This window comes from Fusarium graminearum, chromosome 1, assembly GCF_000240135.3.
Source record: "Fusarium graminearum PH-1 chromosome 1, whole genome shotgun sequence".
Lineage (NCBI taxonomy): Eukaryota > Fungi > Ascomycota > Sordariomycetes > Hypocreales > Nectriaceae > Fusarium > Fusarium graminearum.
The window spans coordinates 89,626-109,596 of record NC_026474.1 but is presented as its reverse complement, the minus strand read 5'-3'; the positions used below and the strand labels follow the sequence as shown (position 1 = coordinate 109,596).

Sequence of the window (19,971 nt, the reverse complement as noted above, 5' to 3'; positions counted from 1 at the left end):
AACCCAGTCACCAATGATGGATTCACCATGCGTGACTTGAGGTTTGCCATCAGCGGTGCTCATACCACACACAGCCCCAGCAGTGAAGAGAGTGGCGAGACTGTTCTTGTGTCTCCGGCGGGTGAAGAGAATAACGATAGCACTGCCCTTGCAGCTCGCAGTTTTGCTTTCCAATTCCAGCAGCGAGCCGAGCAGATCAAGAAGCTCATCGAGGATATCAATGCTTACGAAACTGAGCTTGAAGACGTTTCCAAGGCCGAGACTGCTGAGCACCGAAAGAAGGCCCAGATCTTGGAAACCAAGCGCATCAAACTCTCCAAGCTGAAGACTCTTGAAGTTACTGAGGCTCTCAAGTCTGCTGAATCCAAGGGTTTGGCTGAAGAACTTGCCAACCGCGGGCGAAGTCAGGTCGTTACTTACACTTCCCGATTCGTCAGTAAGCTCAGGTATGTTCTCAATATCAATGCATGTTGCTATGATGATTACTGAAACCAGACCAGTGAAGTGACAGATGAGATGAACATTTCTGGCTCCCTGTCCATCAAGTACGGCGCCATTGGCGGCTCCGGTAAGGGATCATTCATCGACTCGGACAAGTTCAAGGAGAGCGACTTGAACTTCTTTATCAGCGTCAAAGTCATCAACCAGTCAATCAATATCAAGGATGCTCTAATCTTCCAAGCACTGCCCTCTGTTGATGATACGAACTTTGTCGACGTCTTTGGAGACTGCTTCATCTCTGGTTAGTCACGCCAATTTCCACAACCACTTGGATGCATTACTAACCCATGTTAGGATTCCTCGAAGGTGGCGAGTTTAATGCTTTGGTCAGCATGAAGGTACTCAACAAGGACAAGAAAACCGAAATTGAGGCTGAGTATGTTCTCATGTGATACAAATCTCTATCAAAGCTAACATGACTTCCAGAGCTAAGGTTGCCATGACCATTGGGCCGGTTGAGCTTGAGGCCGAAGCCAAGGTAAAGGTGGCCAAGAACAACATCCAAGCGAACACTGAGACCACAATCCAAGTTGGTTGGTCTGGCGGTGGAAGCATCAAGCCAAGTAGTACTCCCCAACTTCACTCCCAGTCAAGACCCGCTAACTCGTTGTGACAGTGGACGAGCCTTGGAGTATCGATACATTGATGCAGACTGCGGCGAGATTCCCAGATCTCGTGGCGAAAACCCCGCAGCGAACTTAGTGAGATTCACCTTGACGTCCAACTACTCATTCAATTCTGACTTTTCAAGCGCGATCCTTACCAAGTACGAAGCTCTACGAAGCTTCATGGCACTCAAGCCAGAGAAGCTTTTGCCTATCATGTACGAGAATGCTGCAATCTATACCAACGCCCTTCTGGATGCATACATGGACTACAAGAACGTGAGTCAGATATCGTGAAACGATGATAGTCGGTGGCTAATACGGTGCTTCTAGATCTACCGAAACATTTCCTCCGATCTTTTCGACATTGACGCCGGGACAAAGAAATTCGACAAGCCAATGGACTCAGGCACTCTTGCTGACAATACCACCCTTACAAAGGTTGATGACGAGTCAAAGTTCTCAGCCAGTTACAAAGGCATGGAACTCGGCAGAAGAGCATGCCGCTTCCAGATGATGAAGATTGTCACTGAAGTGGATCTTGTCACGTCAAAACCCAAGCTGGCAACCGACGAAACCCGTGGTGAACAGTTCCAGAGCCCAGTCTCATTCAGAGAAAGACTTCCAAAGGTTGTTCTTGAACGAACCCCTCGTAAGCTTCAATTGTTTGGCGACGAAGAACAAACATACCACCCTCTGCTCGAAGGTGCATCTGGTAGCAAGGAGGAGGCAGACAAAGTTGCCTCTCTCGTCGCGGACAAGAACGACATCAGCGAGCACTTACGTCTAGCCCCTCCTATCGGCTCAGATGAAGGAACTCTGTTCTGTAATCTTGACTTTGTCAAACCTACCTTTGCTTTACTGCAGATTATTGTCGAGATCTCAGACCGTGGCGTGATGAGTGGTATGAGAACTCGATACTCCAACGGTCTCGTGACCAATCTTGGAGCTGTCGGGAGCGGAAAGCAAGTCACTTTGAACTTGCATCCTGAGGACGGAGAGAAGGTCGTTGCTTGCTCAATCGAAGTCGGCCGTCCCACTGATGAGGCTAATGCCAAGGAAAGAGTCACTGCTGTTCGTCTGTACACCAACCGTGGGCCTGATCTCATGGGTCAAGCCGACAACTGGCAGGCTTCTGTGGAAGGCAAAGGCCAACGTGGCAATACCTCCTTTGAAGGGTTGACCTTGAAGCACTATGACCCTTTGCTGGCGGGTGGCCATGTCAAAGGTTTCTGGGGACGAAGTATCAACACTTCAACCTCGGGTAAGCGAACTGGCCTGTACAGATTGGGTCCGATTTGGGGAGATACTCAGGATAATTCCGTTGGCGCTGCGGGACTTGAGAGCGGAGATGACAACGAGCAGGACAGACCAAAGACCGGAGGTGTAAGAGCACTCGATATTGGCTGGAAGACCGAGACCAACATGACTCGCTCCACGACAGTGCGTTTTGAGAAGAGTTTGGCCTCGACACCAAAAGTTATCTATGGTCTTCGCCAATTCGACATCATCTCTCCTCATGGTCCCAACATTGCTGTTGAAACTCTCAACCTTGGCAAAGAAGGGTTCGACCTCAAGCTACAAAGCTGGAACAGTCTCGTGTTCAACACAGAAGCCAACTGGCTGACGCTTCCCAACAACAGCAACATCAACTTCCAGTACGGTGAACTGGACAGTTCAGAGCTACCCGGCCGGGCGCCTACCCAGAACGCCAGCTTCCGCGTCTACTTCGCCAAGCCGTACAAGACCGAGCCCAAGGTGCAGTGCTGGTTCACGTCCATCGTGCAGCCCAAGGGATGGCGGTCTCTCCGATGCACCGTCTCCAATGTCACACGGACTGCTTGCACCGTGAACATGGAGACATGGGCAGGACGGCAGTTCGACCGCGCAAAGGTCATGTGGCTGGCGTGGGACTCTGAGTACGATGGTAAGAATGTTCGCTCTGGCACAAACTTTTTCAAGAAGGACACCCCAATCCAGGATTACCCCTGGTACAACGGCTCTTTTGCCAAGCAGCCTGTTGCATTCGGGGCTATTTGTCACATTGACTTCCCTGAGCAGGGGACTAATTTGCGATGTTACACAAACGTTATTGAGGCTACTAAGGATAGACTCAAGTGGCAGGCTGGTACCTGGGCCGATACCACGATGGACACGACTGGTATGGTATGGATCGGAATGGACTAGATTGGTAACCTTTACTTGATACAACTTGTGGTTCTCAAATAAAATAGCATTAAGATATATCTACTAAAGCTTAATTGAGGAATTTATTGAATAACCTATACTTAGGTATTACTACTCCCTCCACCCTAATAGACAAGGCGTTCTGATAGTGTTTTTTACCAATGCCTTAAATATGCTACTAAATGCATCAGATATCCCATTGTCCATCTTTGCCGACGTAACATACACATCGATTCCTTTTTTCTTAGCAAAGGATTTGACTCGTAGGACTGTTGATCCATCTAACAAATCAGTCGACAGATCGTGCTTTGTGATTGCAATAACGACTGGGGTAATATCGTCGGCGTTGGCGAAAGACTCCCTAATCTTTGTCCTTTCGTACAGTCTCGACAGTACTCCTATGTCGGCATCTATCGCTGGGCATGTGATTATGACGCCATGGGATTCATCGATGGCCTCATCAACGAGAGGTTGGAAGCAATCCAGCCCTGCGGTGTCAATTAGTTCTACCGGGTATTGGCGGCCTTCGTGAAGAGACTCGATTCGACGTCTAAGTTCGATTGTTGAATTATTAGAAGGGGTGAATTGATCCCCATGCTTGTTGCTACATATCTGTATATCCAGTTAATATCATGATGTTAAGAGTCTGGCTTCCCATCGAGTTGCTTACCCTGTCGACCAAGGATGTCTTTCCAGACATGTTCTCACCCACAACCGCAATGATAAAGGGATCATCTACTCCCAACGTCTGGTGGCTTGGAGATACTTCTCTGGGCGCACGGCAGTACCAAGCATCATGGGGAATATCTGATAGTCTCAGTGGTAGACGAATGAAGGATATAACTGAAACATCGTTGAGGCTGACACCAGAAAACATGGACCAGGCCCTGTTCTGTAATGTGGAACTGTTCAGCGAAAGGTCCAGGGAGTAAGTTCTGACCCTTTTGTACACCCAACTCTTTTTCAGGATAATGGAGAAGGACCTCTTTGACGCGTAAGTGGGGGCATGGAAAGAACGCGAAGCAAATCTGTCATCTGATGTTGATGGCACTAAGAGTTGTGTCTCTGATACATTGTTTCTTCCTGTGTTCTCGTTGAAAGATTTATCGTTTAAATCCGGAATTAGATTGTGATGCTGAACTGGTGGATGAAGAGCTGTTGGTATGCGTGCGAGTGATCCAGGAATAATGGGAGACCCTATGGTAGATGCGTCGCCCGGTGTATAAACAGATCCAACAATACTCTGTAGATCGTTGCCAATTTGATCCATAAAAATTCGCATTTCCCGATTTTCAGCTAATATTGTATCCATCTGCTCAATTAAAGCTTGACTAGATGTGTGCGCCTCAAAGTCTGATTCGCTGATGAAGGTTCATTAGTGTCATGCCATACAAAACAGGGTAGGACTGGCCAGATATCACACACCTCTGCAGAATACTCAGAATAAGCACAAAAGCCATTTTGTTCTCCGACAACCTCTTGATCAAATGCGTAGCCTTGTCTTCTTTCATGGCCCATCGAATGCGCCTCCACGCTGAACTCTGCATTGATGAGATCTCTGGCCAGTCGCTGAGAAATAACTCTAGGTCTGTGAAGGTCATGACAGCGCGGCTCAAAGAAATAACAAGATGGTCCAGTTGGACCATGACCTTGCGTCTAGCAGAGATGCGGGAGAATCTATCAACGAGATCAGACATCGACACTAAGGCTAACCGCATTTCAGTCACAGCATGAAGAATGTCTTGCGCGGACTTGGGTGCTCTGTCAACTTTGTCGGCGAAATTCGTAAGTGTTTGGTACACTACAGTGGACAGGCTGATCAGGCCTGCTATTGAAGCTGATATACTTAATGGGTCTGACATTGCGATCTCAGAATTTCCTCAGAATTTCCTCCAAGGACAATCAATTTTCGAGATTTACAATGATGAAAAGTCCATTTTCAACCCAGCTCAGCCGAACTTGAGATACATGTTGGTAAGGCTGACACAGGTGAAGAACAACCCCGCACATGGATCAACTGGACAAATAAGCAATGTCAGTGGCTGTATAATTATGCCTTCTTTCAGGCTGATTTGCTGACAGCGCATCGCCCATAAGATATTTTTATAGACTATTGATATTAGGCAGGTGAATTGAAGAACATAGAACGCTAATACGATTGTGAAAGTGACTAATGCATAGTGGCAAATTGGGAAATCTAAACCTATTTCACTCTATCCTGACCTCGCCATTCGCTCCTCTGATAAAATAAACAGAATAACCTGGAGGTACTGTCACCCAGCCCCCTTCCTTTGCCATGCCGAACCAGGCTCCTCCTCCGATTTTCCTTTGGAATGCACGATCGCAATTACTCCAGTGAATTGTTTGACCGACGCCCTCAATTGCATCTTCGGACTTCTCATCTCTAGCCTTGTCAAAGGCTTCCTGATTGAAAGGTTGTACTTCCTGTGGATTGTTAATTACTTGCAAAAGGCAAGACCGCAGGTGTCCTTCACCATTGCTGCGTTTGTCTGTAAAGACGGTCGCCAGCTTAAATGATATCGGTGTCTCGGGTTTGAGGCTATTGTTGATTACTCTTTAAATGAATTTGCATTGCTGGAAAACTGAAGTTACAGGTCCATCTAAAATTTCTTCCGCCCGCCATGTGACCTTGCACGTGACGTTCTTGCCATTATAACTCTCCGCTACCGTCATTATCTTTGCAGTCATTAATTAACTTTTACAAGATGCCGATGCTATCAATGCTAAACAAGACATGCCCCCTGAAATTTGCCATTTCCCCTCCCCAATACTGGAGGCTCTGGCCACAACCCTAAACATACACTCCGGATGGACCCTGGCTCCCCCTCTCGTTGCTCATTCCATGCCTTGTGCCAGGTATTCCTTGGTGTTGGAAAATGTTTCTGATTCGGTGTAGAACCAAGGCTCATCCGGCATCTCATTTTCCTCCTTGGTAATTATTAGGGGCTTGCCCTTGTAGTCAACGCGGAGCCCTGGGTAAATGAAGTTGCGCCACATGTACAGCAGGATGTTAGGGTCCTCCAGGCTTGGTGCGACTTGTGGCGAGATGAGCTCCTGATGCTTCTCAGGTAGGACTGACCAGTGCAGGCCGGGGTACAGGTGGTGGACTGTATGGTATCCATTGTTGAAGCACAAGTAATTGAGCGTTATGCCGGTGAAGTTGCGTGCAAAGTTGTACTTTGACGTCATGTCGCATCCGTCGTGCTGAAGGAAGTTGAGGGAGAGAATGCAGTATTTGGCGTAAAACTGCGGCAACAACGCAAACCAGATCCATCGTCGCCAGTCAATCAGGATCAGAACGCCGGTAGTACCCCATACAGCAATTTCTTCAATTTGACGCTGTCTTACGATAGGTCGATTGAGACGGGCTTGAGCTGCGAAGTATAGCTTGTCATCCTTGTTTCCGGAGAGGACAACATGCCAGAAGAACAGTAAACCATTCAGGAGATTCCAACTGTATCGAACCTTGGTGGTGCGCACTATTGAGGATGGTCAGCGTCTCGAGGGCGAAAGGTTCACGGTTTTTAATAAAGCACTCACTAACGTCTCTTGCCTGTTGAGGATACTTGTGATGAGACAAGTTGTGTCCTGGAATAAAAATGGAGACGGCGCCGCCATACTGCAGAGACAGGCAAACTTGGTAGAACTTGTTCCAGTTCTTGGACCAAAAGACGGGCAGGTGAATAGCATTATGTGTCGTGACAGCGCCCATGAAGGAGAGCTGAAACAAGGCAAGCCATAGTGAAAAAGAAATCCAACCGCCAGCTGTGGGGGAGGTAAAGTTGTGCCAAGTGATCAAGAAGACGGTGAAGAAAAGCGCAGTGCTGACAAGACAGCGGACATCCTCGTTGTGTCTCAGTAGCGGTTTGTTGTCGAGTTTGGAATTGGAATGCATCGGCGGTTCAATTTGCGTCTGCGCCATTATCTGCACCGGTTGTGTAGCTGTCATCCTTTTGGGGCCACGGTGTTTTGAAGGAACTGCTGGTGTAGGTGAGTTATGTGGACGGGAGCACAAACAAGGGTAAGGTAATTTGACTAGTCTAGTAGTATATGAGGATAGGGGCTGATAAGATTCGGAAAATCCTTCTCGCCAATGATTACGTGGGATTCGCTTCTATTACGGGTCCGGGACCAATCATTGATCAATACGCGTATTCGACACTGCTGACTTTTTGCACAGCCTACTCAATCTTTGGAGGCCACTACCCTGTATTCCCCTCAACTGAGTCTTGTCAAGGGTCTAATTCAATGTATATCTGCTGCGTAATAAAGGCAACACGCTCTGTTCCGAGCGGATGGCTCGGACTGTGAAAGCCCTTCTCGGACTGACCCGACATGATGTGCATGCGCCATTGACTTTTGAATCGTTAATTGGCTTGTGTCTTGTTAGGATGACAGGGCCTAGCGTTTGTGCTAAATCGACAACCACCAAATGACGTAGGAATCTGGCCACAAGTCTGTCTCATGACACGATTGCGGACGGCGCTTTCAGTCCATCGACTTGTGTGAAAAAAAGGAGTTATTATAGAGTATTGGTGTTGGGAAGTCGGTTATATAAAAATAATATGGAGATCCTAATCACAAACAACAACATATGTGCCAATCAACATTTAATTACAAAAGCCTAAATCTACCGAAATCATTTCCGATACAAGCATGGTCCGTGACAGTGACAACTCACAATCAGAAATCTCTCTCCAATAAACACGAGGCCCGCCATTGCGTCACAACTCAGCTAAAACCTTGCATTGTCCACATTCTTCAGAAAGTAAACATACCATTGCACAGTCTTGATATGCGCTACAACGCTGACTCTTTCATTGACCGTGTGTATGCCCTCAATTGAAAGTACCTCAGGATCCCACCCCGGAGAATACCGGAATATGTGTCGACTCAGCTTCCAATAATATTTGGTGTCCGTATTCGCTGGCATGATCCCAGGCGCCATCACTACTTGCTTTCCGTATAGAGATCTGGTCGTCCCGGATATCACGGACCATGGGGTATCTTTTTCTTCATTGCTCGCCTGAGTAGGTGTCACGGGTGCGGGTTCAAGTACACTACCCATGAAACGAATGAGTATCGACGACTCTTTCTCTTCCGTATCATCAAATGCGTGTAGGGCAAGGTGATGTCGTTTTGCCACAACATCAGCGAGCTTGGTGATTTTCTGTCGAACCAACTCTGTTGATTCCCCAACATTGACTCGGTGATTGATCAAGATAGTTGTCCGTTCCGGCAGTGCATTGACCTTTACACCGCCATGTATGACATCAACTGCCTGGGTTGTCGAGATCAAATATCCAGCCATTTTGTTAACACGCGAAACAAGTCGCGGGAACGAGAGCTGCTTTATGGTCTCCAGTATACCCGTCTGGCCTCGTCTAGGTAAGAGGTATTTGAGTCCTATCATGAAACCTGGGGCATGCTCTGCGCCACACCACAAAAAATCGAGTAGTGGATTGTCCTGGTAAAGCTGGGGTGGGTATGGATTATTCTCAATGATGCTCACCAACTCAGCGGCTATACCGGCGCTGGTGTGCACGGGCGGCATCGAACTATGGCCGCCCTTGGTGCGGACAACAATCTCAACATCAACGTAACCCTTTTCGGATACCCCGGGAATAGCAAAGTGAGTACCCCAGATAGGAAGAATGGGAGCCCCTTCATCGATGATGAGCGACACGCCATTTTCTCCATAACGTTGGAGGAGAAAGGACGCAAGGAAGGCAGCTCCGTGGTGGCCAGAGATCTCTTCGTCAAATCCAAACGAGAGGATTATCGTTCGTCGCGGCTCAAACCCTGCATCTATCAGAGCCTCTATTGCTTCTAGAGACGCAATCAGGGTGTTTTTGCAATCCAAAGCGCCTCTGCCCCAAATGGATGAACCGTCGAACTCACCACCGAAAGGTGTATAGTTCCATTGTGAGACAGTGCTTTCGGGGACAGGTACAACGTCTTGGTGGGCCATCAAAACGGTTGGTTTTAGAGTTGTGTCGCTTCCAGTCCACGTGTAAAGAAGTCCATGACTGTTAACGTTTTCCAATGTAAGTTTTTCATAAATCTTCGGAAATGTAGTTTGTAGATAATCAGCGAATTCGTCAAAGACTTTCCAACGGGCGTCCTGGTCAACTGGGCCCATATCGTCATATGCTATTGTCGGGATTTGAATGGCACCTGCCATCCGTTTAATACTCTTCTCTCGAAATTTGTCGGCGCTCAAGTTCTTGAACATAGCTGTCGTCATTGGATCTTGTAGCTGGGCATTTTGAACAGGTGCTTGAGGGCATAGCGCTTCTGAATTGTAATTTGAAGTTGGGACAAACGCAGCGAGAGCTACAACTCCAAGACCCATATACCACCAAGACCACCTTGAGGTATCACGGACAGAATCTCGGGGCAAGGTAGCCTGGGGCTGATTGTTTGACATTATGCTGCTCGCAGAATCGTAGAACATAGACCTTTGGTAATATGTTCTGTTACGTCCACGAACATTACAAAAGGTCGGTGAATAAATATATCAAGAAAGGAAGAGGGGTTCCAAGCAAGTGCTTATATGTTGTTCAAGATGCAAACCTTAATTGAAAGCGGTTTTGGCTGAAACTTTATTTTAAGGTAAACGCCATCGTTAGGAATGCTAGAAGTAGATTGTCTCAGTAAGCCTTCCTCATTCTACAATCAGGGCACAGAATCACCCAGCCTCCCAACTCCTCTGAGACAGGGTAATACACCAGGTCGCACAATTCTTCAATCTGAAAGACAAAGTCAATGTCAATAATTGAGACTCCTTAAGTAATTTGTTGTGGAAGTCGAGTCCATCTATACTCATAGCTTAAGCTGGCTTGTTTCTTGATGATGTCTTAGAGTCTCTGCAATCGAACAACAACCGGGAGCCGCCCTTTGGCTCCGCCCCGCGTTGCTGAGTGTGAGATATCCTGCTGGAAATGGAAACAATGGGAGCAACTTTTCGGACAACGTATTGGGAGTGGGAATTACAGACCACACAGCTCCCTATAAATTCAGGCATAAGGCAGGGAAAAATCGTCTAGCGAATCAAAAACCCTCCTAAAACTACATGAGAAATGCCTTATCAATCCTTGTTGGAACAACCTCTATGATAAGTTTCCAATCACTCTCAGTAACCTTGGAATAGACAGTATCAAGACTAACCCGACATCTCATGCTACTGCAGGTACGCCAAATTTGTCCAGAGGGGTGACATCAGCCTTTGTCGGTACTATTCTACCAACGAGACCTGGCTGAAATGGCTCTCGAGGTGCAGTGATGTGCCAGTTCACCAAACCCTCCTCCGTCACACCATTCTGCATCAAACCGCTCCTGATGGTCTGCTCGAGAATGCTGTACTTACCATCCGCACGATGTAGAAGATTAGGCTCCTTCAAACTCGTCTTTGAATTTGTTATGGCACGGAAGAGCTTCTTCTCATTGCGTGTTGGGGAGTGGACCAAGAACGGATGCAACAAAAACACATCCCCAACCTTGCCTGTGCCCAGGTCGAAACGGCCGTTGGCCCGAGCAACTTGGTTTGACCAATCTAAATTGGTGCCGTTGGGATCGTTGAACCGTGGATGGCCTCGAGGGAGCAGGTCTGGGTTGGTGCCATCAGGGTGGTCATATAGCCATTTTGCAACAGTGCCTACAGTCCCCGAGCAGAGAGCTGTGGGACCACCACCTGGGACGATATCGGTCCAAAGTGGCACGCAAAAAATGCCCTGCTCAGGGCTGTCAAGATAATGGACGAAGAACTGCCCATCGGTATGGAATTGGTCCAGTCCCTCTAGCGGCGATGGCTTGCCTTCGTAGGCTGAATCACCAAGATTGACGATGAAACCATTGCTCCAGAAACAACCCTCAGGGTCCAGGCGTTGCTCCCCGCCAGAGAGCTCGCAGATGGCTTCCCAAGCCTTTGGGGCGAACTCAGATGCCTGAACCCACCGATTAGGCTTGAGGTTGATACGCCACTGCTTCCAAGTGGACTTATCATTCAAGTCCACGCCGAGACGTTCTTGAACGTCTTTCAGCATCGGCGCAGCCTGCTCGGGCGTGAAGGCACCTTCAATTCTGCCCGGTGTTAGGTATTTGGCACGACTGAGCAGGATAGTAAAACATACTTTAACCAGCCATTTTCGATAAAATGCTGCTTTTGTTCCTCTGTAAGACCCATGATAGGCGTTGGTGAATCCGGATTCAATACTGATTGCTCTGCGAGAATAACTTATGATGCTTGTGATTTGTCTTCCGTACTGTGTGGTACTCGCACGGCTTATATATCATGATAAAAACTGCTTTGCAGTAATGAATGCTTGATCTATCGGCGTTACGGGCCGGTCTTCTGCATGTTATTGTCTGATGAGTGACATCTGCGTGAGCATACAGATGTGACCATCTGCAGAGCTTGTCATGAGATGTTAGATATATTCGTCTAGCCAGGTTAGGTTTGCTTGGCCAACAATTTTATCATGTACAGCATGCTGCAAGAGTAACAAACTTATGACTGTTCATAGTAACTCAAAAGGAAGATCATAACTTGAGTAGATCAGTTGCCCTTCTTATCTCGGAGTGACAACGGAAGTTTATGTATGACTGCATATAATAAGATGGTAGTCTAAAGAGGGCAGGTTGCAATATAATCAACCCATAGACGTTGTCGGGTTGCATCAGGTAACCCATTATGCTTGGACAAAATTGCACAAGTCCGCGGATGTAACTATGATGTTGAGCTTTGAATTACCCTCTGAACTTAACCACAAGATGAGCCTATCCTTATCTGTACCTCAATATGCCAAGCAGTACATAGACCTGTCCCCGCCTCAAAAATGGTTACACAAGCCCGAATACGAACATCTATGCAACTGCATGATAACATATGACCTCTACCTTTATGCAGCGGCTAAGTTAGACTCTACCATTGGCTGGATCAAGTGGTATGTAGCTCCGAAGAGCAATACTGATAAATGTGATACAGAATATCATGTCTTATTAGAGCGGATAAAACAGATTCAGATATCAACTGATATCATAGAAAGTACATGAAGGTATATGCTACCAGTTGAAACTTTAATCAGTATGCAACAGGTTCAGTTGTGTAGGTATAAGTCGTGTTTGGAGGATTCAAATTAGACAGTACTCAGAGCTTAGAAGGGTCTGAGGCCTCTACTTTGAAAGAAAGTCAGTAAATAATAAACATCACACTGTTAGACTTGTCTCAGCTATTGAGAATAGATAGCTGTACTATGCGTTTCGAGTTAGGTAAATAAAACTATTAGATTCTTAATTACTTTAGGTGTTTATTTTACTATCTATACGGATCCTTGTTGCAATTCAAATAAAAAGCAATACATAACCTGTCAAACCGTATGAAGTATCACATATAGTAATTGGAGTTTCCAATGTAAAAAATCATCAAGTTGATGGCTTCGTGCCAGATCCTGCCTGTCTGCGCTCTAGAGAGTCTCTCGACATGAGCTCCGTAGCAGTTGAGTTCTCCACTGCAAGTATAGTCTCTGCAGCCAATGACTTCTCATCTTCAAATACTGTGCACATACTGTTAACAACGTCAATACAATTTGTTTCTATGCTTGCGTAGCTTACAGAATGTTGCTTCTTCAAGCGTTTTACCAGAAGTCTCCGGGAAGAAGAAGTATACAAAAACGACTTCATAAGCAAGAATGCAACAGTAGACGATAAAATACCGCCAACTTATGTTTTTAAGACCGATTGGGTTGGCAAAGGTGGTAAAAAACTCCGCACAGCGTGCAAAGAGCTGGAAAATGGCTATGCCACGAGACCGCTCTGCGTAGGGCCAGATCTCAACAAGATACGCTGAAGGTAATCGTTAACACTGAGACCTCAATAGCATGGACAGAAATGCTTTACTTACTGTATGTAACTGTATTTAGTGCAAGACAATAGCAGGGCGAATAAGCAAATAAGAGAAAAATACTAGCCGCACCAGCAGCATCGTTTGATCCCCCGTTCTCCTTTGCTGTTATTGTCCTCTCCATGCTTATCGTGTAGCTGGAGAAGCAGATGAGCAAACTAGCGGTACAAGCTAGGTACATATGTCGACGTTTGAACCGACGTACGAGCATGGACGCTGCGAACGAGCATACAAGACTCCAGCAAGCCAAGCTAACGTTGATAGTCTGCTTGAAATGGGAAGAATCCTTGCCGATGATCTGCAGTAGGTCGCCGAGGTAGTATGAGATAAGAGTCGACCCAGACCACTGAGTGAACAGGCCCAACATGCAGGTCGTCAGCAAACGTCTTCGCATGCCTGCAGTCGCGCCAAGGTCAAGCCATGATCTCTTTGTGGTTTGCATCTCGATGCGTAACGTTGACTGGATCTGCGCCATTTCTGCCTTGACAAAGTCGGATTCTTTTCCCTCAGCGTGGAACTTGACTAGCGTCTCTAGGGCCTCTTTACTGCGATCTCTGGCGACGAGCCATCTTGGGCTTTCAGGGACGAAAAAGACAAAGCAAAGCTGAATCATTGGAGGAGCGATCTGGAGGAGTGATGGAATTCGCCAACCCCAATCGGACGATATGCCGTTGGTGGCGAAGCAAATGCCGGCTGCCGTAATTTGACCGATGAAGTGCGAAACACTGAAAAGCGATGTCAAAACCGCTCGTTCCTTATCGCTGTCAGTTCCATATCGAAACATTAGCAGGTACATACCTTTGGGTAACCTAATTCCCCAATCAGGGAGGAGCCTGATACTAAGCACGACGGGATACCAAAGCCAAGTATCAAACGTGCAGCAATGTAAGACCCAACTGCAGACTTTGATTAGCATACTCTAACAAGTGGGATATGTCGGTGAAATGAATAGAATACCTGAATTGGCGAATCCCTGCACTAAAGATGCGACAACCATAATGAATGACCCGATGAAGATGGACCAACGCCTTCCGAGCCGATCATTGATAATAGGTATCAATGGTAAGGACAAAATGGCACCTAGAGGGTATGCAGCTGCAATGATACCCTTGAGAGATCCCTGGGGATTTCCAAAGTCTACGGATTTCGCATCCGTCAGCGTATATCATCGGAAAAAGATAAGTCAACATACAACTGATCCATGATGGCAATATTTGCATAGCATTGACCATTTGGGCATGAAACCCCGATGTCATCTGAATCCCCATACATGTCGGGATCAGCATGAAGTAAAGATTTCGTAGATTTCGTTTCTGATACCACGGCACTTTGTCTTGATTGGCCAGGTTGGTCACTATGGTGTTGAAATCACCTTCTTGCGTGCTTGATGACACGTAGACCGCTGGACGACTCATACTGACTTCCTTCCCGTAGTTGATGTGCGATGAAGATGTTTTGCTGATGTGGTGGGAGGGGTAGAACTTGCTAAAGGTTAGACTTCTCTTGGTGATGTTTTGTGTGATCGTATGCAGGTTGATACAAGACGCGCGTCCTTCCTCACAAATTGTTATCTTTCTGTAGTCGGTTATATGCGTGGTCCTGCATATGCATTATCTTTTTGTTTGTCTATTCAGGGTTGCAGTGTGGCTAAATACCATGCTTATGATTGCTTATGCACCAGCACGACCAGCACCAACACCATCTATTTTTCGATAAGATCAGCATCGGTTAGATCCAACAAGTCTCAGAAGTCTTGGCAATCACGTCCTGAAAACTGTTCAAGACAAAGACCATAAGCAAAGATGGGGACTGCACGGGAACTCGGGCCGGATATCAACAACGTCAGATGTTGTGGAACGTCGCTTTTATGCACTTTGTTCGGCTTGAAGAATATGATTTCTTCCGCAACTACATCATGACAAGAAACCAACATCATGCGGTATTGAAGTAACTTCGGGATAACCCGTGGGCGATTGAGACAGACAACATTAACTATTGGGACTTACAACAGGGCTGGAGGAATAATTTACATGGGCGATGACGACAAGCAATTGTGTTCCTGGGATATATAAAAACCTGGGCGACGTCTTGGGTTAGCTATAATACAACAGGACTCTTCAATATTGAATTAGTATCTCGCTCACATTCTCTCCTCAACCCAGAAATATCAGACATACTCTCTACCGTTCGGAGATATTTATCATATACAATACGTTTAAATTCAATCACGATGTCGACAATTCTTGCGGGAATGTGGTAAGCCCAAGAGCTCTTCGGCTCTAAGATACCATATGACTAACAGTTAAAAGGTTATGGTCTCAATACGACGCCATGCTCACAATGATGCGAATGAAGGAGTACAATCATCCAGTTCCCCTTGAAAAGCCATCCTTTCCAACTGATACCGTGAGCATCCTGATACTCACCATTGACACACCTGACGACTTTACGAACACACTGAGATCTTGCCTTGCCAGCCAGCCCAAGGAAATTATTGTTGTTACAATCCCTCGTGATCTTGCAAGAGTCAAATGGTTGGCCTCTCCTGTCCTACAAAAGGCCGGAAATGTGCCCATCACCATTTTGACTGTTCCGAAGCCTGGCCGACGAACACAGATGGCTCTTGCTGTGCGAGAAGCAACTGGTGATGTACTGTGTTTTGTTGATGATGATACAGTATGGCCCACCAATAATGTGTTGCCGTATCTCCTCGCGGGGTTCGAGAACCCAAGGGTCGGAGGCGTGGTTGGTAGACAAAGGCAAGTACGAGTATAGGACCCTTGTTTGACTAAGAGCTAACCTCTGCAAGTGCTTGGATTCCGACAGAGCGACAAAACCCTGATGCTCTTACACCTTGGGAAGTCGCAGCTATCCGAAAGCTATCAAGCAACAACGAGAAGCAGATGCTTCTCCACGCCAATGGAGGCGGCATATGGTGCTTGGTAGGTCGGACCATGTTGCTTCGAACTGCTGCTCTAAAGCATGGTACGTTCCTGGACGATTTGACAAATGAGATCTTCGCTGGTGGACTCCTCCAAACGGGTGAGGACAGCTTCATAACCCGTTGGTTACGTCGGAATGGGTGGGAGTTATTCCACCAAGACGCACGCGAGGCTGAAGTCTTCACCGAGGTCAAATGCGACTCCACGTACGTTGGCCAACTTATTCGTTGGCGACGCAATGGGTTCCAGGCTTTCATCAATCAGCTCTTTATTGATCCTGGATTTCGAAGCATCTATCAAAGGGATGCTTACTTTGCTCGTAAGCTTGCCGAGGAGTTTGGACGCCCTCTCATCACTCTTGTCCATCTCATTGGTTGGGGACTATGCATAATGAACTCACCGAGAATAGCGTAAGTTGACGTTTCTATTTTCCCAGATGCAACCTGTTGTTACAAGTTTAGATCCAGACTGACTTAGAACATAGTCTTTGCTTCATGGTCTGGTACTTGTATCAAATGGCTAGTACCTACCGATCTTTTCTTACCCTGTTCCCTTGGGTTGGAATAAAGAACCTCTGGGCCGCCATCGCTATGGACTATTCCTATCTAATTCTTGACTACTATGGTCTACTCACTGTCAGCCGAGAGGGTTGGTTGACCCGCAATGATAAGTGAGGTACAATGGATATAGAATGCCAAACAATTGATTGAAGGCCAATTCAAAGATGCATTCGGCCACGGAGGATCCACACTAAGGCAGTTACAGATGTTATCGTGGAGGATAGGAAGAGTGCGATATTGGGTTTGAAGGTTTTCACCTAGTTAAATTATATGTCTATCTGAATTCTGCGCAATAAGAGATACATCCCCGACCCCGCCTTCCTCTCGTTTAATCGAATACTATGAATTGTTTAATTATCATTCTGGTTCTGGAAGGATTGTAAGAGTGTCTGTTGCAGCATGGGAAGTATGTCAATAATTCTCCTGACGTCCAGTTCACTATATCCAAGCTCCCGATTGATAGTTGCCTGCAATTTGTTATGAACTTTCGAGGGAATACCTCCATCTATAAACTTGCTGTAATCGGCGATTGTTTCTGATGAGCCAACGGCTGTGGAAGCTCCGTTGTTGTAGTCATTGTCTTCATATTGCCTTATTAGTGCCAGTGTTATAACGTGCTGTTTGATGATGCTACTCACATGGAGATATTGTCTGTACATCAGCGTCTGGGAATATTATCTTGTACATCTCGTACCATCGTTGTGTATCACGAACAGCTTCATTCGAGTCGGCCTCAGTTTTGGTCCGTTTCCTTGTACGGAGACGACGTTCCTGTTCAGCATTTATGCCCTCAGCTTCTGTAGATTCCCGCAATTTGCAAGATTCCACAGAGAGTATGTGTCCCTCAAGCCCATCACTGTTGTCGAAACATGATACACAGCGAGAACATTTATATCCTGGAATACAGTGTTTACGAAATATATGCTCCCTTAAAAATAATTAGCAGCCTGCCCAACATGTGCTACAGTAAAGAAGGGTACTAACTTTAACCTGTGAAACTGAGTCCATCCCCTGGAGCATGTCTTTCCATACTGCAGCAATAACAAACGAATGAACGAGAGGGCTAACCATCTCTACAGCAATTGTGTTATTTTTCAGTTGTACAAAATTCGCGACAATGTGCGGAAAAGAAAGATGAGGGTCGATATGGATTTAATGTTTGTTTTCCTTCTGAATTTGTCCCAACGGTCAGTCTTGATTCGGCTTGGTCGTTATGATTGAGTGCAGATCAATGTTAGTTGACTGTATTTGGAAAGGTTTACTGATAGCCTTGACGTCGGCTGAGCTGAATCCGTTAATTTGACAGGGATCATCAGGGGTAACGCCAAAATCATTAGTTGTAAAGGCTCAACGCCCAGGTGGGAAATTAGTGGCGTGCAAGTACTCCTCCTACCCTACAAAGAAAAGTATTTTCTATTTCAGGCCATTTCTTGATCTACAGGAACAGGAATCGTACCAACGATTTGCTCCAGGTTAATTTGTGAGTATATGACCTCAAAGCCTCGAGGGAACATTCGCAGTTACTAGGAGCTCTACGTCGCATTGACATTTTTAGTGCATCTCGGCCTGGAGTAACAAGAGCAAATCGTTTTGTCACCTCTATGGCAAAAACACATATTGGTAGTTGAATAACCTTTTCCCACTCTGTAATGATGGTCGATTAATTTAGATATTGTAGTACAAACCATCCCTATATGCTAGGATAGACAAACAAATCCGGCGTGCATTGGACAGATGAACTTGAAGGTTTCAAAATACATTTTCAGTGGATACATTCTCTTACGTTTGATTGGTTATTGTACTGCAGAGTCAAACAATCGTTGTCTTGACCTCAACCTTTCGAATTGCCGTGCCTTTCTCACAACCCTCAAATGCCAGTTCTGTTTTTTTTAAACCCTCAAACACAAGATCAAGTGGACCAACAATCTTCCTTCAAGACCACCGCTATGTAAATATTTAAGTCGCGCTCCGTGTGAAATTGCCATGATTGTTAAGAATAATACAAAAGACAACGAATACGGGAAAAATGATGCGACACGACTCTTCAAGGTCGAAAGTAATAAGACGGACTCCTTGTATTCTTAGAGTCGGGCAGCTTGAGTCGCCTCAAGCTAATCAACTGATAATTCTAAATTTCATAACCGAGGCGAATGCGACTGTGACTGTGGACGATGGAGTAGCGTGACTACTGATGTGTTGATACAATTTGTGCGCCTTGATAACTGAGTCTGGGAAATGTTATATTAATGCTTATTGCAGGGCTTCAAGCTCATCTCTTTCATCTAGAAACTGTCTGCGGTCAATTGAGTAAGGTATAACACTACCAGGAATCAGTCTTAACAGACGTTTGGCGGTCAACGCGAATAGTATACTTCGAGTCCTCCACACTTAACAGTGTTACTGTAACATCCCAGTCAGGCACATCAAACGAGCTAACTGGCTTATAGGCAAGAGAATTGCTTCCTTCCAGAGTCAGAGACAGCGCAGCATCATTCTTGTCATCGAGGTTCCCAACGCAGCCTAAAGAGCCAGGTGTAGCATCCAGAACTCGAATAGGGCCACTGCCGGGTGCAGTTCTCGTACCAACCTCAGTAAGTAAGACTCCAGGAGCGCAAAGGTTCTTATCCAGACCATTGGCAGTGCGAACTTCAGCTACAAGAGCAGAAATCTCGCTGCCTGCAATCACGACGGCCTTCTTTCCACCATCAACAGCAAGGGGATTAAGGACATGCTTCGTGCTGCCGGCCTCAAGAACACAGTCTACAGCCTTGTCCTCGATCCATCCCAAGCGATACTTATCCCAGGCAAAATAGTCAGGCGCCATGCCTTCAGTCTGGGACATGACACCAAAGCCTCCCGTATAAAAGCCTGCGTAGCTTTCGAATGAATAGTAATCTGGTAGGCAGAAGGTATGACCCGTTTCATGAACCATGGTCATCGCAATCAGATCCCAGTCGGCGGCACCAAGTGTCACAGTCTTCTTAGCTACCCGCTTACCCTGACGCGTTGAGACAGGGTCGTAATAGGTTATAGAGCGAGAGATGTAATTTGCTGCTTGGCTTGTTGGAATCACATAAAGGACGTCCACTTTGGCGGGGGGCGGGCGAGTGCCTTCGGCCGTGAAAGCATCAAGGGCGTCCTGAATATAACGATCATGTCGCCAAAAGCCAGCTCCTCTGCCTAGCCAGTCATACTCAGACGCCGCCTTGGGCATGCGGTAGTACTGAGAGGTATCGGCTTTTATGTTCAGCTTC

The 19,971-nt window shown here is 46.4% G+C and overlaps 10 protein-coding genes across 10 annotated transcripts in view; 3 read left to right on the top strand and 7 right to left on the bottom strand.

The window, feature by feature from the left end:
* Positions 1-27: 27 nt before the first annotated feature.
* Positions 28-3,293, top strand: FGSG_00020 (uncharacterized protein; the record flags this gene model as incomplete). The annotated part of the gene is made up of 6 exons (XM_011317302.1): positions 28-446; positions 501-742; positions 796-877; positions 928-1,038; positions 1,118-1,385; positions 1,440-3,293. The coding sequence occupies 6 exons, from the start codon at positions 28-30 to the stop codon at positions 3,291-3,293; spliced, it is 2,976 nt and encodes a 991-aa protein (XP_011315604.1).
* Positions 3,294-3,404: 111 nt separating this feature from the next.
* Positions 3,405-5,155, bottom strand: FGSG_00019 (uncharacterized protein; the record flags this gene model as incomplete). The annotated part of the gene is made up of 3 exons (XM_011317301.1): positions 3,405-3,905; positions 3,964-4,654; positions 4,719-5,155. The coding sequence occupies 3 exons, from the start codon at positions 5,153-5,155 to the stop codon at positions 3,405-3,407; spliced, it is 1,629 nt and encodes a 542-aa protein (XP_011315603.1).
* Positions 5,156-6,149: 994 nt separating this feature from the next.
* FGSG_00018 (uncharacterized protein) lies at positions 6,150-7,209 on the bottom strand (the record flags this gene model as incomplete). Its single annotated transcript, XM_011317300.1, has 2 exons — positions 6,150-6,793; positions 6,855-7,209. 2 exons carry the CDS (start codon positions 7,207-7,209, stop codon positions 6,150-6,152), a joined length of 999 nt encoding a protein of 332 aa, XP_011315602.1.
* An 840-nt stretch (positions 7,210-8,049) lies between these two features.
* FGSG_00017 (uncharacterized protein) lies at positions 8,050-9,744 on the bottom strand (the record flags this gene model as incomplete). Its single annotated transcript, XM_011317299.1, has 1 exon — positions 8,050-9,744. The coding sequence occupies one exon, from the start codon at positions 9,742-9,744 to the stop codon at positions 8,050-8,052; it is 1,695 nt and encodes a 564-aa protein (XP_011315601.1).
* Positions 9,745-10,316: 572 nt separating this feature from the next.
* FGSG_00016 (uncharacterized protein) lies at positions 10,317-11,531 on the bottom strand. Its single transcript, XM_011317298.1, has 2 exons — positions 11,447-11,531; positions 10,317-11,396 (listed from the first exon to the last, which is right to left on the bottom strand). The coding sequence occupies exons 1-2, from the start codon at positions 11,497-11,499 to the stop codon at positions 10,493-10,495; spliced, it is 957 nt and encodes a 318-aa protein (XP_011315600.1). The 5' UTR covers positions 11,500-11,531; the 3' UTR covers positions 10,317-10,492.
* Positions 11,532-12,044: 513 nt separating this feature from the next.
* Positions 12,045-12,368, top strand: FGSG_11650 (uncharacterized protein; the record flags this gene model as incomplete). The annotated part of the gene is made up of 1 exon (XM_011317297.1): positions 12,045-12,368. One exon carries the CDS (start codon positions 12,045-12,047, stop codon positions 12,366-12,368), a length of 324 nt encoding a protein of 107 aa, XP_011315599.1.
* A 369-nt stretch (positions 12,369-12,737) lies between these two features.
* Positions 12,738-14,630, bottom strand: FGSG_00015 (uncharacterized protein; the record flags this gene model as incomplete). Its single annotated transcript, XM_011317296.1, has 6 exons — positions 12,738-12,868; positions 12,927-13,157; positions 13,216-13,969; positions 14,014-14,111; positions 14,173-14,352; positions 14,408-14,630. The coding sequence occupies 6 exons, from the start codon at positions 14,628-14,630 to the stop codon at positions 12,738-12,740; spliced, it is 1,617 nt and encodes a 538-aa protein (XP_011315598.1).
* A 925-nt stretch (positions 14,631-15,555) lies between these two features.
* Positions 15,556-16,831, top strand: FGSG_00014 (uncharacterized protein; the record flags this gene model as incomplete). The annotated part of the gene is made up of 3 exons (XM_011317295.1): positions 15,556-15,964; positions 16,042-16,567; positions 16,642-16,831. The coding sequence occupies 3 exons, from the start codon at positions 15,556-15,558 to the stop codon at positions 16,829-16,831; spliced, it is 1,125 nt and encodes a 374-aa protein (XP_011315597.1).
* Positions 16,832-17,067: 236 nt separating this feature from the next.
* On the bottom strand, positions 17,068-18,266 carry FGSG_11649 (uncharacterized protein; the record flags this gene model as incomplete). The annotated part of the gene is made up of 4 exons (XM_011317294.1): positions 17,068-17,297; positions 17,356-17,645; positions 17,702-17,790; positions 18,174-18,266. 4 exons carry the CDS (start codon positions 18,264-18,266, stop codon positions 17,068-17,070), a joined length of 702 nt encoding a protein of 233 aa, XP_011315596.1.
* Positions 18,267-19,037: 771 nt separating this feature from the next.
* FGSG_11648 (uncharacterized protein) overlaps positions 19,038-19,971 on the bottom strand; it is a gene marked incomplete at both ends in the record, with an annotated part of 1,303 nt that continues 369 nt past the window's right edge. Inside the window, one exon of the mRNA XM_011317293.1 lies at positions 19,038-19,940. Within this exon, the coding sequence (XP_011315595.1) occupies positions 19,038-19,940 (903 nt within the window). The remainder of the gene's footprint in view (positions 19,941-19,971) is intronic.